This window comes from Eptatretus burgeri, chromosome 4, assembly GCF_056783735.1.
Source record: "Eptatretus burgeri isolate ZD-2024b chromosome 4, Ebu_testis_v1, whole genome shotgun sequence".
NCBI lineage: Eukaryota > Metazoa > Chordata > Myxini > Myxiniformes > Myxinidae > Eptatretus > Eptatretus burgeri.
In genome coordinates this window covers 108,712,761-108,729,145 of record NC_140964.1, presented here as the reverse complement: position 1 = coordinate 108,729,145, position 16,385 = coordinate 108,712,761, and the positions used below count along the sequence as shown (strand labels likewise).

The 16,385-nt window shown below is 37.8% G+C and overlaps 2 protein-coding genes across 5 annotated transcripts in view; both read right to left on the bottom strand.

Moving 5' to 3' along the window:
- LOC147028873 (synaptic vesicle 2-related protein-like) overlaps positions 1-16,385 on the bottom strand; it is a 460,702-nt gene that overhangs the window by 282,333 nt on the left and 161,984 nt on the right. The gene's annotated exons all lie outside the window — the stretch shown is intronic.
- The window catches only part of LOC147028874 (synaptic vesicle 2-related protein-like), a 172,088-nt gene that overhangs the window by 84,104 nt on the left and 71,599 nt on the right, over positions 1-16,385 (bottom strand). For all 4 annotated transcript variants that reach the window (XM_085879652.1, XM_085879649.1, XM_085879651.1 and 1 more), the window contains exon 8: positions 13,166-13,291. In XM_085879652.1, the coding sequence (XP_085735778.1) occupies positions 13,166-13,291 (126 nt within the window). The remainder of the gene's footprint in view (positions 1-13,165; positions 13,292-16,385) is intronic.

Here is a 16,385-nt window from a genome sequence, read left to right as displayed (position 1 = left end):
CCCCCATCCAAATCCTCGATCTTTTCTACCCCCGATAATCCACCCAAGCCCACTTCCTTCATTTCTCCTACTTTCCTTCCTGAAAGTCCCTGAAATGTCCATCTTCTCTTCGCCATGTTCCCCGTCCCATCCCCATCCCTCTCCCTTCCACAGTTCACCTAATGTGTCTGTTCCCCACTGTTTTGTCCCTTCCACTCCCACCCCTCTTGTCTCATGCCTCCTTGCTGTGAGTTGTGTGTTAGCTCTCATACGAGCCTCGACCAAGGTATACAAAAAAAAAAAAAAAAAAAAGTCATTTATATAAGATGAAAAAAAAGTCATTAAAAATATAATTTTTGTTGAGATGAAGTAACACATATAGACGTAATTGACCACAACACTTGAAATTTAATTCTTAGACTTGAAATATTTGATAAACACCATTCTGTACGAATTTTATTACTTCAACAGGTGGTGGAAGACCAAAACGATCAAAATAATATTTGTCTTGACTATTAAAAATACAAACTCAATGGGAATCGTTCTTGGAGATGAGCCTTCCTTTCGTTGGCAGTTTTCACCGCTGCTGAAATACCACCCATCAATGCTCCAGCCACACTTCAACCAGCAAATAAAGGAATTAGAAATGGGAGAAATCCTCCACTCATCTCTCTTATTGAATATTTCTTCAACATTGGTTTTGACATTTTAATTTTAAGTGAGCCAGTATCGTTCAAGATTTTCACCTGTTCTCTTGTGAGCAAAACATCAATTCTTACTGCTGCTTTTCTCTGAATTGTATTCACGTTAATCATACAAGGCTTTTGATTTTGAATACAAGATGATAGTTTATGAAGATTGATTTGATAAGCATAAACCCCAATTGGCACTTTACTACTCATTTATTTATCAAAAAAATGTGAGACTAATCAAAACACCATTATCTGTATTAAACTGTAATTCTGTTTCTTCCTAAAGCAAACAATATGTATCAACTTATTCACTCTCTCCTCTTTCAATGTACAGGGAAGTATCCACTCGATTTGACTTTATAGTTTCCTTTTGAGCACTCAGGTCAAACGCATAGATTGTATACAGACTTTTAAATGCTGTCATATTAAAAATGGGTTCTTTATTTCCATTGCTTTCACACACCTTTTGGTAAAACTTGTATGCTTCAGCATTATCATTATTTTTCCCAATTATTTTCCAATCTATTTCGTGGATAAAATGTTCAATCCAGAGAAACATGAAGTGTTTCACCTCAGCATTATTCTTATCAGTAGCAGTATCACAATCTGGTTTTAAAAAAATGAGCCACAGATATCGTGTCTTTCCTTCCAGAACACCCAAATTCCACGCGTAAGTGGCTTGGTTCAGTTTAACGTGTTGGCATCTTCTTTTAAGTTAGGAGACATTGAGTCGTTTCTTTGGGTTAAGTCGTCTATTCAACATCTCTTCTGTTTTAAAATTAGGAGTACATTCACCAATATACCAACTAATTTCATCAATTAGAAAATTATTCTGAGCAGCAAAAGCATTAGCCACACCAAAAAGCAATCTATTTTCATGATCATTCCTTTGCAGTTGAAATCTAATTTTCAGACCTTACAGAACTTTATCATGATCACAAAATCCAAATATACCTTTAAGAGGAACTGCCACAGTAAAACAATTACCTGCTTTTGTATCATCATTATACATTCCTTTTCTTTGACTATATCCAGGGTCTGTGTTTGTTCCCGTTGCCATATCAGGAAAAAAGCCTTCGACAGGTCCCTTTCCCATTCTATCACGAAATGAATATAGTGTAAATTTCTTTATTGCAGATATAGCAGAGACAAAATCAACTTCTTGTGTTCCAATATACAAATGAACACTATCAAACATTTTCCAGAATAAATCATTTACGAGTGTAGCGTATGTGGTATTCGCAGCCTTAGTGAATGTAAATTTACACAAGAAACTTTCGGCAAGATTCAAATCAGTTTGTTGATTATTTATTTCAAAACTCTTTGTTCCATTTGTATTCCAGTCTGTTCCAGTTATTGCATTTACCTTGAAGTAGTCTTCTTTTTTCGTAGAGTTTGAGATGATAATGGTATTATCCAAATCATAGATACCATCAATTGCTTCCATACTTGTATTTATTTAGAAAAAAAAGATGTTAAAACTTTTTAAACCCTGACCCAAGTATTTGAATTATTTTCTGACTTTCTTGGGGGAGACAAATGAGTTTTGCTTTTTCATAATTTATTTTATTGCTTGTAATTTATGAGATTCCTTTTGGGCATCTTTTACACTCTTTATAGCACCTGCTCCATTTCCCGCAGCAGAAGCAGTTGAACCAATTAGGTCTTTTGTTTAAGAATAGTTGAACCTATACCCATGAGTATCAATTATCCCATCTCCATTTTTTCGAAATTGATGTCCGACACCCCTTTGTCTCTTAGGTTTATAGTATCCTCTACAAAGATACATACCTTCACCCTTGTAGTATGGGGAAAGGAACATCCCATCCGCTGTAATTATTTCATATTTTCCCAACTCGCGTTTCCTCACAATAACAACTATTTATTTATTGGAAAACTTCATGTCGGTGAATTCTGATGGATATAATTCCTCCATTGAAATAAATCATGCGATTATCTTGGTTCGGTTATCCTGAAATTTACTCTGTATATGGTTTTCCTGACAGGTAGATAAACCATGTTTTTGTGTTCCATAATGAATTTATAACGAATTGGGGTTGAGTGTGCGCTGAATGAAAATATTGTATTTGTTCTTATTCCATCATTATCAGTGACATCAATCAAATTACAATGAATTAATACCGAATTTATGCCTGAGGATATTTGAACGACATTAACACAGCAAAACATCCCATTCGTTTCAATTTTTTTGAGGAGAAACCCAATAACTCCCTAAATGAATTATCAATTGTGAAATCAACCTTGTAGTTATTTTTTAAGTTTCAGCATTGATTTTGAAGTGTGTTTTTGAATATCTATAACAATATTTTTTGGTTCATCACCCTGTTCTTTCATAATGCGAGGAATTTCGGAAGATATTTGAGAAATATCATATACTCCATGTGAAACTGTTATCGTTTTGTATCCACTTCCCAGATTATAACTAAACTTGTCATTTTTCTTGGTGATATTAAAAAAGGTATTATAAGCTTCCATGGACAATAAAGACGCCTCATATTCTTTTGTTGCGTCAAGTTGTCGTGGGTACGGGAATGAAGATATGTGGTTTCTTGTGAATTTAAATCAAGGATTGTGCTTCTCAACTTATTTAATATGGGATAAAATGTCTTTGTATTGACATTTATTAATTATTTTCATGTTCATCAACTGGCCTAAAATGGCTGATGCTGAATTAAAACAATTGTTATTTCCAGCCTTCTTACGACTGAACAGCAATAACAGTTTATTAACTAATTGTGATGGGTCATTTGGAAGAAAACGAACAGCTGAACCAAGCCTACTTCAAGCCTGAATAATGTGTTTCTCCTTCTCATTCTTCCTCCTATTACCAGAAAATATTGGAGTATATGATACAAGTAATTTTAGTAAGAAGAGTGAGTTATTTTCAAAAAAGAATGAAAAGGTTATTGGTAAGTTTAAGGATGAGTTGGGTGGAAAAGTAATGAGTGAGTTTATTGGATTGAGAGCAAAGGCATATGCTTATAAGTATGGTGATCAGATTGATAAAAGGTTAAAGGGAATAAAGAAATATGTAATAAAGAAATCAATGACTTTTAGAAATAATTATAATTGTTTGATGAATAAGAAAGAAGAATATAGAAAAATAAATACAATAAGAAGTGATAAACAGAAGATATATAGTGAAGAAGTAAATAAAAGGCATTAGGAGCCTTTGATGATAAGAGATTTATTTTAGATAATGGAATAGATTGTGTTCCATATGGATATTGTATGATAGAGTGAATATTTAATCATCGAGTATATAGAATACAATATGCGTTTGGGTTTTTAAGGGCTACCGTCGTCTTTTTCACAATACATAAATGGTCGAACCAATTATTAATCAAACTAAAGAGTGGAGAAAATCTCAGTCTTGGTATATAAATGGAGAACATAATGAATGTGAAAAATATCAAATAAGTCTTATTGGAAAAAAACGAAAACAAAGGTAAATAAAACAAATAAGCGAATCAATTTAAAAACTAGTAAGTTAGAGGATGTAAAGAAAATAATAAATATCCTTGAATGGACTGAAAAATTTGATGGTTATCAATTGAACAATGGAAAAATAATTTACTGCAATATCAAAATGATATGCAACTCAGGTGGTTAGATGAGATCATTAAGAAAAGTATTTCATTTCATAATGACACAAAAGGGGTATCTTGAAAAATATAAAGATTCAAATGTTTTATTTTTAAATATTTTAGATGGGGATTATTGTGCAAAGAAAATGAAACTATTGAAGGAATTTGAGAATGAACAAATCTTTATCGGTTCAATGAATGAGCTCAACAATATGCATTGGTTATTTGAAAAAGAGTGTCCCTAGGCTTACATGTTTCAGATATTTCTTCAGAATCACCTTTAACAAATCACATTACTACTTTGCTACTTGAACAAATCTTTATCTTATTGGATTGGTTATTTGAATAGAGTGCCCCGAGGTTAAAAGGGGAGGCAAATAAATATACCTTGGGATAAAAAGGGGGTTTACTTTTTAGGGAAAAAAAATATGAATCGTTGAAAATCCCCCAATCACTTACATTTTTAAAAGTGAGCCAGAATCAGTATATTCACCCTACTGATACTGTTTCTCCAAATCCAAATTAATCATACACAAATTAATATAAAAACACACTCCTTGTAGTTTCTGTTATATCAAATCATCTGTTGGTGATGAATACAAGTTAGAACTTTATAGAGAAGATGCCTCAGAGGAGTTTGTAAGACGATTGGAAAAAGACTGTATAAGACGAAGAGAAATAATGGTTTAAACCTACAAACCAATGTCATTAATTAAGGGAGAGAAAAAGGAATTTTGAAAGAATAGTATCTGTCAATTTTGTGAGGAAAAAATTGATGGAGAGGTCAATTTAGGGATCATTGTCATCTTACTGGAAAATAGAGGTCCAGCTCATTCCCGTTGTAATCTTAATTACAAGCCCCCAAACTTTATCCCTGTCTTTCTTCACAACGCTCACTGACACACATCTATTAATAAATGAACTTTCAAAGACATCTGGATATTTTTGCCATACCTAACACACATTAGAAATACATCTTATTCACAAAAACAATTTATGCATCCCCATAAAGCATATCAGATTTCTTGACACATAAAAGTTTATGGCAAGTCCATTATCTAACAGCATCAAATATTAAAAACTTACCGAATCTTAAATCACATTTCTCAAATCAAGAAGAGATTGATCTCTTATCACAAAAGGGAATATATCCGTATGACATGGATTCATTTGAGAAGTTTAAAGAAACACAACTTCCTTCAAGGGAAAGTTTCTATATATAGCAAGGTGAATAAAAGTCATATTTCCGATAGAGATTATACACAAGCTAAAAAGGTTTGGGAGAAGTTTAATATAAAGAATCTTGGAGAATATCATGATTTGTATCTTATTGGCTGATGTGTTTGAAACTTTTAGAACAGTCTGTCATTATAAAAATTCTTATGGATTCAACCCCGCTCACTATTACACAGCCCTGGGTTTGGCTTGGAGTGCTCTGTTAAAAATGACAAAACAGAATTTGGAATTAATCCATGATTTTGATATGCTTTTAATGATAGAGAAGGGTAAAAGAGGAGGAATATCTCAAATATGTTCCAAGAGATATGCTAAAGCAAATAACAAATATCTTCCTGATTATAATAAGAATGAGGACAACTCTTACCTGATGTATTATAATGCTGTCAATTTGTATGGGTGGGCTATGTCTCAATCTTTACCTTATGGAAAACTTAAATGGGTTAAAAGAAAAACATTATGAAAAGGTTTTACAAGACATTGTGTCTCCTCTCAAAAATAATTGGATGAAGCTGAAGTTGGATATTATCTTGAGGTTGATTTAAAATATACAGAAGAACTTCATCACAAACATAAAGACCTCCCTTATGCCCCAGATAAAGAAAGTCCAAGGAAATAAGGGTTAAGTGATTACCAACACTCATTTAATATAAAAGGTAAATCTACAGAAAAACTATTACTGCATTAAATGATAAAGAAAGTTATGTTTTGCATCAAAGGAACGAGACAAAATTTATCTGCAGGGTTGAGAGTGAGGAAACTCATCGGATTTTGAAATTTAAACAGACATTGGTAAAAGAATTATATTGATTTTAATACAAAAAGGAGAACAGAAGCAAAAACAGATTTTGAGAAGGACTTTTATTAATTAATGAATAATGCTGTATTTGGAAAGACGATGGAAAATGTTAGGAATCGACAAAAACATAAGACTTGCTACATCTTGGAAACAGGCTTCAAAGTTAATTAATCGACCAAGTTTTGAGTGAGCGGAGGTGTTTTCAGAGAACTTTTGTGCTATTAATTTGAAAAAAAAAAGAAAAAAAAATAGTGTTGAAATGGATAAACCTATTTATATCGGAACATCAATTCTTGACTTGTCAAAGTCGCTAATGTATGACTATTACTATAATCATTTAAAATCCAGGTGTAAGGATAATGTGTCATTTTTATATATGGATACAGATAGTTTTATATAAGAAATTAAGACAAGTGATGTATATGAGGATGTGATATATATATATATATATATATATATATATATATATATATATATATATATATATACATCTATCTAAAGTAATTAATTATAAGTCAGGTGAAGTGTTGTTTTCATCAAACAATAAAAAGATTATTGGAAAGTTTAAATACTAATTGGGTGGGAAGGTTATGAGTGAATTTATAGGATTGAGATCAGTCATATGCTTTCACGTATATTGATAATAATACCATTGAGAGGTGTGATAAGAAGCTTAACAGAATAAAGAAAAATATAATCAAGGAAACAATAAACTTTAAACATTATTATAACTGTTTAACCTTAATGAAGGAAGAGTACAGAAAAATGAATACAATAAGAAGATATAAACATCAATTACATACAGAAGAGATAAATAAGAAAGCATTAGGAGCTTTTGATGATAAAATATATATCTTAGAGAATGGAATCAATAGTCTCCCTTATGGTTATAAGTACGAGTGCGGGTCCGTATGTGCATGCCAGTATGTGCAGCTTCGTTCCTTCGCTCTCGTAAACGACGACTGGATTGGGGCATTGTTTGAATTAGATTGGACCAACCGTATCACAAATGGCCATAGCTTGGAAAACACCTGGTAAATAAACTCGGGTCCCCAGCGTCAATTGTGACGTCATATCAAAAGAAGAAGAATTGTGACGCCCCCTCTCTCTCGCCCCCCTCTCTCCCCCTCTCTTGAATTGTGATGCCCCCTCTCTCTTACCCCCCCTCTCCCTCCCCTCTCTCGCCCCCTTCTCTCTCGCCCCTCTCTCTGTAAATGTATTCACAAATGTCTACCAAGCACAACAATTAATTCAAACCTTGAGAAAAAACAGCTTTCAAACCCTTGGGAAACAGTTGTTTCCCTTGAGAAAATTCAAACCTTGGGGTTAATTAATAATTTGAACAATTAATTCAAACCTTGGGAAAAAACAGCTTTCAAACCTTGGGAAGCACTTGGGAAACAGCTGAAATGGATGAAGAACGATATGAAACCTTGAAAAGGCACATACTCAGGTCCCCAGCGTCGATTGTGACGTCATACCAAACGAAGAAGAAGAAGAATTGTGACGTCAATCGTGCAAAAATAAATAAATAAACATTAATTGTGACGTCATAGCACCGTGTCTTGTCATTGGTTGACAGATAAATGGCCGTAACTTGGGAACCGCTCGTCCGATTCATATCAAACCTTGAAAAGGCACATACTCAGGTCCCCAGCGTTGATTGTGATGTCATACCAAATGAAGAAGAAGAGGAAGAATTGTAACGTCAATCGTGCAAAAAATAAATAAATAAATAAATAAATATTAATTGTCACATCATTCGTGACGTCATAGCACCGTGTCTTGTCATTGGTTGACAGATAAATGGCCGTAACTTGGGAACCGCTTGTCCGATTAATATCAAACCTTGAAAAGGCACATCCGCGGGTCCCCAGCAATATTCCTGGCAAGTTTCAATCAGATCGGACCGGTGGTCGTCGAGAAACGGTGGTCGCACACAGACACACAGACATACAGCCACACACACCCACACACCCACACACACAGAGATTGCTGGAATTAAAGATAGATAAGTGTTAAGATATTGGGCTTGGGAATAATAAACAGGCTACCACCATCTTTTTACTGATTTTTAATGATAGAACCAAGCAATAACCAAACCAAAGAGTGGAGATGCAATCAGCCTTGGTATTTAAATGGGAAACAAAGAATGTGAGAAATATCAAATAAGTCTAATTGAAGAAATAACCGGGGTAAAAGTAGATAAAACAAATAAGCGGATAAATTTAATTACAAATGAGTTGGAGGATGTAAAGAAAAAAATTAATATCCTTGAATGGACTGAAAACTTTGATGGTTCGGCCGAGGTCACATTTGCCACGGCAGCCGTGGGGTCTCCAAAATCTGTGGCCACAAGCAATGATACGGCGGCCGCAGTATTTCCACGGTCACACAATGTGGCAGTCACATATGTTTTTATTTTTCGGGTAGCCGCACGGCGTATTTATAAATTGTGGAGACCGAAAACGTGGGGGTGCCGTACGGTCTTTGATTTGATGTCGCACGGTGACCTTAGGGCGTTCCTGCGGCGACCATAGAATTTTCAAGGCAGATGCAAGGTGCCCGCAAGGCGACCGCAGGGGGAGCCTGAGGTGAACGTGCGGCCAGACGGACGGTAACGAGTGGGTATATATACCAGTTCTTTTTTTTACTGAAATAAAAATATACCAGTATATAACTGAATATACTATAACTATAATATACCGTGGTGCCCCCAGAATCCGAATGCCCCATTGTTTGAACAAATTAGAATCCGAACAATTTTTGAGAAAATTTTGCCCTAAAAACCTAATACATTTTAAAAAACCGAACACAACGTAGCGTTCATGTTTGTTCACGTGTCTCCCCCACCTATTCGAGCCACATCTTCGCGCTTTGTTTATTCAGTTCGTCGGTGGAAGTCCTCGTGAAAGCATCTCTCGTGTGTCGATCGATACTTTTGGCCTCAGTCACATTTGCTCTACAGTGAGGATACGGAGGCCATACGCCCTCTGAATTGACAGAAACGTGAGGCGGCCGCAGAGAAACTGAGGTGGCCTCAGGGTGGCCCTACGCTGTATGGCTATATCTTATAGGTCGTAAGGTCGCCGTGGAATTATAACGTGGAGTTATAACTTTTTTCATTTCTGCGTTCGCCGTAGAAATTCGACAAGCCGAAACAAAAGAACTGGTTAAAAAAAAATAAAAAAAGAACCTATTTGTTACCGTCCGTCTGGCCGCACGTTCGGCTTAGGGTCCCCCTGCGGTCGCCTTGCGGGCACCTTGTGTCTGTCTTCAAAATTCTATGGGTGCCGCAGGAACGCCCTAAGGTCACCGTGCGACATCAAATCAAAGACCGTACGGCACACCCATGTTTTCAGTCTCCACAATTTATAAATACGCCGTGCGACTACCCGAAAAATAACAAGGACAAATGTGTCCAAGAGCAGCGTCCAAAACCTAAAGGTTTTGTCGGCTAAAAAAAAAAAAAAATCAACAACAACAACAACTTCTGATATTTCGTCACGTGCCTTCATTAAGCCAATAGCGAAACCTGTCATAATGTATTTACGATATATCGTGTATTTACGAAATTACAATACGATAAATGGAATAATCTTTAAATAGTAACGTCAACTTTTCGAAACTTTAAAGCAAATGTCTGAATATATTTAAAAGTTCATGATTGACGCTCTCAAAAGGTACTGTCTATGTGAGGATGTGTACATGTGCTCAGTATTTAAGGCGATCCGGAGCTTCTATATACAAGAGCCGAGTCTGAGAGATTATGGTTTTAGAAGAAGAAGAAGAAGAAGAAGAAGAAGAAGAAGAAGAAGAAGAAGAAGAAGAAGAAGAAGAAGAAGAAGAAGAAGAAGAAGAAGAAGAAGAAGAAGAAGAAGAACAAGAAGAAGAAGAAGAAGAAGAAGAAGAAGAAGAAGAAGAAGAAGAAGAAGAAGAAGAACAAGAAAAAGAAGAAGAAGAAGAAGAAGAAGAAGAAGAAGAAGAAGAAGAAGAAGAAGAAGAAGAAGAAGAAGAAGAAGAAGAAGAAGAAGAAGAAGAAGAAGAAGAAGAAGAAGAAGAAGAAGAAGAAGAAGAAGAAGAAGAAGAAGAAGAAGAAGAAGAAGAAGAAGAAGAAGAAGAAGAAGAAGAAGAAGAAGAAGAAGAAGAAGAAGAAGAAGAAGAAGAAGAAGAAGAAGAAGAAGAAGAAGAAGAAGAAGAAGAAGAAGAAGAAGAAGAAGAAGAAGAAGAAGAAGAAGAAGAAGAAGAAGAAGAAGAAGAAGAAGAAGAAGAAGAAGAAGAAGAAGAAGAAGAAGAAGAAGAAGAAGAAGAAGAAGAAGAAGAAGAAGAAGAAGAAGAAGAAGAAGAAGAAGAAGAAGAAGAAGAAGAAGAAGAAGAAGAAGAAGAAGAAGAAGAAGAAGAAGAAGAAGAAGAAGAAGAACAACGCCGAGCTCTATATTAGCAGCGTTCGCGCTCTGCCAAAAACATATCTGACTGCTACATTGTGTGACCGTGGAAATACTGCGGCCGCTTTATTATTGCGAGTACCCGTACATTTTGTAGACCCTCCGGCCGCCAAGCCAAATGTGACAGGCCTTACCTCGTGTTTTCACCTTCATTTGTGATGTTTGTTTTTTTAATCATCTTGTGTTTTAATTAATAACAAAAAAGCAATTCGATCACGTGGTGTGACGGACTGTCGGGCAAGGATTGAATTTCACAGCAAAACCAGTTGTAATTTGGAATATCCATGATTACGTCAGCCCTATGGATTTTATGAAAGTGATTGTGGTTCTGCGGGCATCATGTCTGATGAGCTGCCCTGGGGGCAGTGCTCTCGCAGAGTGCGCGAGCGATCGGAACCCAGGCCGGAGCACGAGCCTGTGTGGACCCTTTGGATTGGTGATTGTACCCGTTTACATTCAATACACCGCCATCATTTACTCATCTTATTTTACCTTAAACATGGGGAATTTCAGTTTAAAGTGTCTTGAAAGTGGGTTTTCCTTGGGTCCACGACGGATTAATTCACTCCATTATTTCTTATTGGGAAAATATTTTTGGAATCCAAACTTTTTGCAATCCGAACAGCCTCCTGGAACAAATTAAATTAGGATTCTGGAAGCACCACGGTATAGGCAAGCACCTATACTTCGATCTCTAGCGGTAGCGCATGGTGGACGCAGACTGCCACGGAGGCCGCACGTGGGTGCATGGCGGGTGTAGGGGAACCATGCTCAACCCTGCGTTGCCCGCAGATAGTCACACAGACTGCAAGGCCACTGTACGGCGACCGTGGAAATAGTGCAGCCGCCGTAATTTTTTGGGGGTTGGGAAAATTCATTTTTCATTGAGAAGAGCTTATGGCAGCCGCACGAATAACGCAAGCCCACCGTATGCCCTACGTACGGTTGACGTGGCACACATCCACGTCGTAGCTTGGCTTGTCGAATTGCTACGGCGAACGTAGAAATGAAAAAAAGTTATCACTCCGCGCTACAATTCCACGGCGACCCTACAGCCTGTAAAATATAGCCAAATGGTGTAGGGCCTCCCTGAGGCCACCTCAGTTTCTCTGCGGCCGCCGCACATTTCTGTCAATTCAGAGGGCGTACGGCCGCCGTATCCTCGCCGTAGAGCAAATGTGACCTAGGCCTTATCAATTGAACAATGGAAAAACAATTTACTCCAATCTCAAAATGATATGTGGCTCAGGAGGTGGTCAACTAAGAGCATCAAGAGAAGTTTATAATTTCATCTCTGCACAACAAAGACACTTAAACCAAGAACCAAGTTCCACGTTATTCTTTGTGAATACAATATACTCGATAGAAATGAATGTTTTCAGAAAATTAAGTTATTCCCTAAAGCAGAACATGGACAAATATTCGTTGGTTCCCTCTGAGTGGAATGAAAATATAAAAGGACTGTGATTATGTTGGGGGGAAGAAGTGCTTTAATCAGTAAGTCTCAATCTTTCATAGTCACAATTTTACATCAACTTGTATGGGAGGGAAGGGGATAGGTGGGGAGAAAATGAGTCTTATTTTGAGCTTTTAGGGCTTGGGTCAAAAAGTTTTCCCTTCCCCCCCCCCATTCATTTGAATGGGCATCCCAGAAACCCCATTTGTCATCTTCTTCCCCACATTGGCACAAGCACATCTGCACTTGTGGGTGAAAAGCAAATTAATGCTCATGCAGTACAGCAGGCTGCTCTCAGGCCACAAAAACCAAGGAAAATTTGGACCAATGGACCAACAGGTCCACTTATTAAATTAAAAAAATTAAAATAAAATAAAAAGCTAAAGACATCGTCAATAAATAAAGGGTCCGTTGGGTACACAAAAACAGATAAGTGTTTCACAATACTTTACTCCTTTCGATTAACCGAGCATGCATGCTTGCCAAAATAGATTAATTCAGATATCTGCAGCCAATGGCAAATGTTTTCCATTTTTTGAGGGTGGGTGGGAGAGGAAGGGGGTGGAGGCCAGGATAAAACAAAGCCATGGATGCAGTTCACCATTGTTTTTGGAGTGAGTTTAGACTTTGGTCAGCAGGATACCTTTGTACCAGCGTTAATGACAAAGCCAGCTTAACAGACAGTGTACTGACACACAAGGGCTGACACCAATGACAGCCAGCTTAACATTGCTTCTGAATGACTTGATGTTGCAACTTCCAGCCTGCAACTGTTGGGAAACAAATCTGAACAAAACAGGTCTTCAACCAATTGGACATGATCCCTGTTGCAATTATGAAACAATGTCCATTAACTCCAGACTAAATATAATTGGCTGAACTTCAATTCCACAAGCTATACCTTGCAAAAAAAATTTTTTTTTCCTTCCCAATAAGACCATAACTCTTACAAAGGAAATGAAGAAAACGATGGACAGTGGTAGGGAGGAAATGAAGAGGAACCACCTCCAGTTCAGCAACGGAAAGATCAACATGCCCAGGCCGATCATGGTCAGCATGCCAATGGACCAAGTCACCTGTGCCAGTCATGCAGATCAGCAAGACAAATGAGATGAAACAGAGAAAGATGAAGTGCAATTAATGATAAAGTTGGAGACATCTCCTATATATCGTGCTTTTTATGGGAGTAATTAACCCTATTAGTCCAGGAGCCCAGAACGTTGATTCAAGTGAAAAGCGCCGGAACGTTTGACCTCATGGGCTGATGGGGTCATCCACCGACATCAAAAAATGCATTGCTGCCGGGTCTGACCCGTGGCTTTACCCCCGAAATCACTCAATTAGTGACGCCATTACCGAAACACCTAATTTCCTCAATATCAAGCAAACTATGCATGATAATATCACGAATAAGGTGTCCATACCTATGTTTTCATGGTCAATCATTACCCTGATGCTATGCATATTGCGAGAAAATGTATAGTTTACCATGGAAATGCATGGTTCATCCACTAAATTAGCAATGCCATTACCGAAACATCTATCTGAAAAACTGTGCATGATAATATCACAAATAAGGTGCTATACCGATATTTTTATGGTCAATCATTACCCTGACACAATGCGTTATCACTGGGAAATGTGGTTTACCATGTAAATGTGTAGCCCACCTGCTCATTAAGCGATGCCATTATCGAACGATATATGGAAAACTTTCAAATGTGAAGTTCACATAATTAACTTGATGTACTCTTGGCATTACAAGTCTTCTCTATCACTTTCGTTACTCTCATCACTGTCCTCGCTCCAAGCATTATCTGACTCTTCCTCATCCACTGAATTATCTTACACGCCATCCCCATCATCCTCATGTGGGCCTGTGAGGGACTCTGGAACTGAACTTCCTGGATACCAGTCTGGTTCAAAGCAGTTTTGAGACAACTTCCATCTATAGTCTGTCGGACTCACCCCACCAGTTGGATCTGTCTGATCCGCTCTCTTTCAGATTCTTGCCACATAGTGCACCCTTTTCATATGATTACCAACTGTCTTGGCACACGGTGGAAGAGAGGCACAATTTATCTTCTTTATTCTGGCAAGGGGCTCCTTTTCATCACCACCACCCATTTGCATGAACGCCTTGTATCTGGCTTCATTAATGTCAGAGGTTTTGAAGCCATACAGCACGCAGACAAAGGATTTAACAGCTTGGACGTCTACCTCCTCAGCTGTTAGAGATCGCAATGCCATGACATGCGCTGCATCTGACTCCATCCACTGGAAGGGCTTCACTTTGCCCTTTCTGTAGAAACACGATGTGAAATCACAACCAGTGAAGGCATGAAGGCTGATTAGTGCTTCAGTGATACCAGTCTGTTTCTTCTCAAGAATGTCAGCCAGTTTTGTGACATCAATGTACCTTTGGTGGTTGCCAGATCCATAGTCCATGATGATCTTGATCCCTTCCGACCTTCCAGAAAGCCCAAGCAGAATGATGAAGACGTCCATATCAGTGGACCTTACTAGAACGTTACCAGTGGAAATGTTGTTTGTGTGAAAGGCAATGAGTGCGTCAGCTTTTTCATATCGACATTGGAGGTAATTCGGTTCCTCCATTTGCAGCACATCATCTCCATACACACACCACCATGTGAAACTGTTTTTCTTCCAAGAATTGAACCATATTGGAGCTTCTTCCATTCCTCCATTAGAAACCGGGCAAACTCTTCCTTGAATGATCTACTTTTGAGTAACTCTGTGCCACTCTGTCACTGAGCCTGGTCAGGTCCAGTAATGATGAATGCTTGAGGAGTCGTTGAACGACGCAGGTTTCGCTTGGTATCTTTGATGGTGACTGGTACTTGTCGAGCACGAAATGGATTTGCTCCCCACGCTACAAACATACTTTTGCCATGGCTGCATATGTGGATTTGCTGTCCTGCAGCATGGTTTCATGGAGGATAATACTGCCATCAATTACTGCAGCTGTTATTGGGGGAAGACTGTTGTCATTGAGAAACACTTCCTGTCTGCTTTCAAGTTTCTTTGTGAGAGATGCCTTGTCTGTCTTCAGGGGAGTTCCATCGCTATGGGCACGAGAAAATGGTACTTCAGTAACCGGGTAGCTAAGAATGTGATGCAGATCAAGTGCATCGTTTGTCTCGGCAGCAACAGCTAAGATTCGTCCAAAGACATCCCTGACTCCCTCTGCCGCATTCGCTCTTCATGCTGCGGTCTTAGATTGCTTCACATTCTCTGCAGCAAAGTTCAACATTTTCACTTTGAATTGCCTTTCGCCATCTAGCAGATTTTTTGGCTGTTTCCCAGTTGCTGGAATTGAAACACTTCAGGGTACGTTTCTTTTCTCCTCTTTCTTTGGAAATTATACAAACGGGGGCGTCATTTGCCATGATCTGTAAATAACAAAAAGGGACCGAGACCAATGCATTATTTGCCACATTGTAACAAATGACAGAGATGGTACGACTCCAGTAGGCAACTTTCAGCATGAACTCAACATTTTCAAGCACTGGAGTTGGCATTGTAATATTTCACCATAAAAACATGGGTATCGACACCTTATTTGTGATATTATCATGCAGTATTTTTCAGATATTAATGAAAATGGGGTTTTCCACAATGGCAATGCAAATTGGGTGGGTGAACGAAACATTTACATGGTAAACTATACATTTTCTAGCAATAATGCGGGTGTCAGTGTAATGATTGACCATGGAAACATAGGTGTATCCACCTTATTCGTTATATTATCATGCATATTTTTCCAGATGTTGAGCAAAATGTGTATCTGTAATGGAGTCACTAATTGAGTAATTTCAGGGGGGGGGTGGGGGAGGGGAAGCCACAGGTCAGACCCGGCAGCAATGCATTTTTGTGATGTCAGTGGATGACCCCATCAGCCCATGCGGTCAAACGTTCAGGCGCTTTTCACTTGAATGAACCTTCTGGGCTCCTGGACTATATAGCACCTGGGCAGGCAGTTCACTTGTCACTCACAAAAAAAATAAAAAAAATCAAAAAAAAAATCGAATAAATGTAGATTTTCTGCGTTGTTCCAAATAACTAAATATCACCTTTCTTGTTTATTTTTGTCAATCTGTTTATCTTGGTAAATATTCTACGAATTGTGCTGAACAAGGCTCAGTTGTG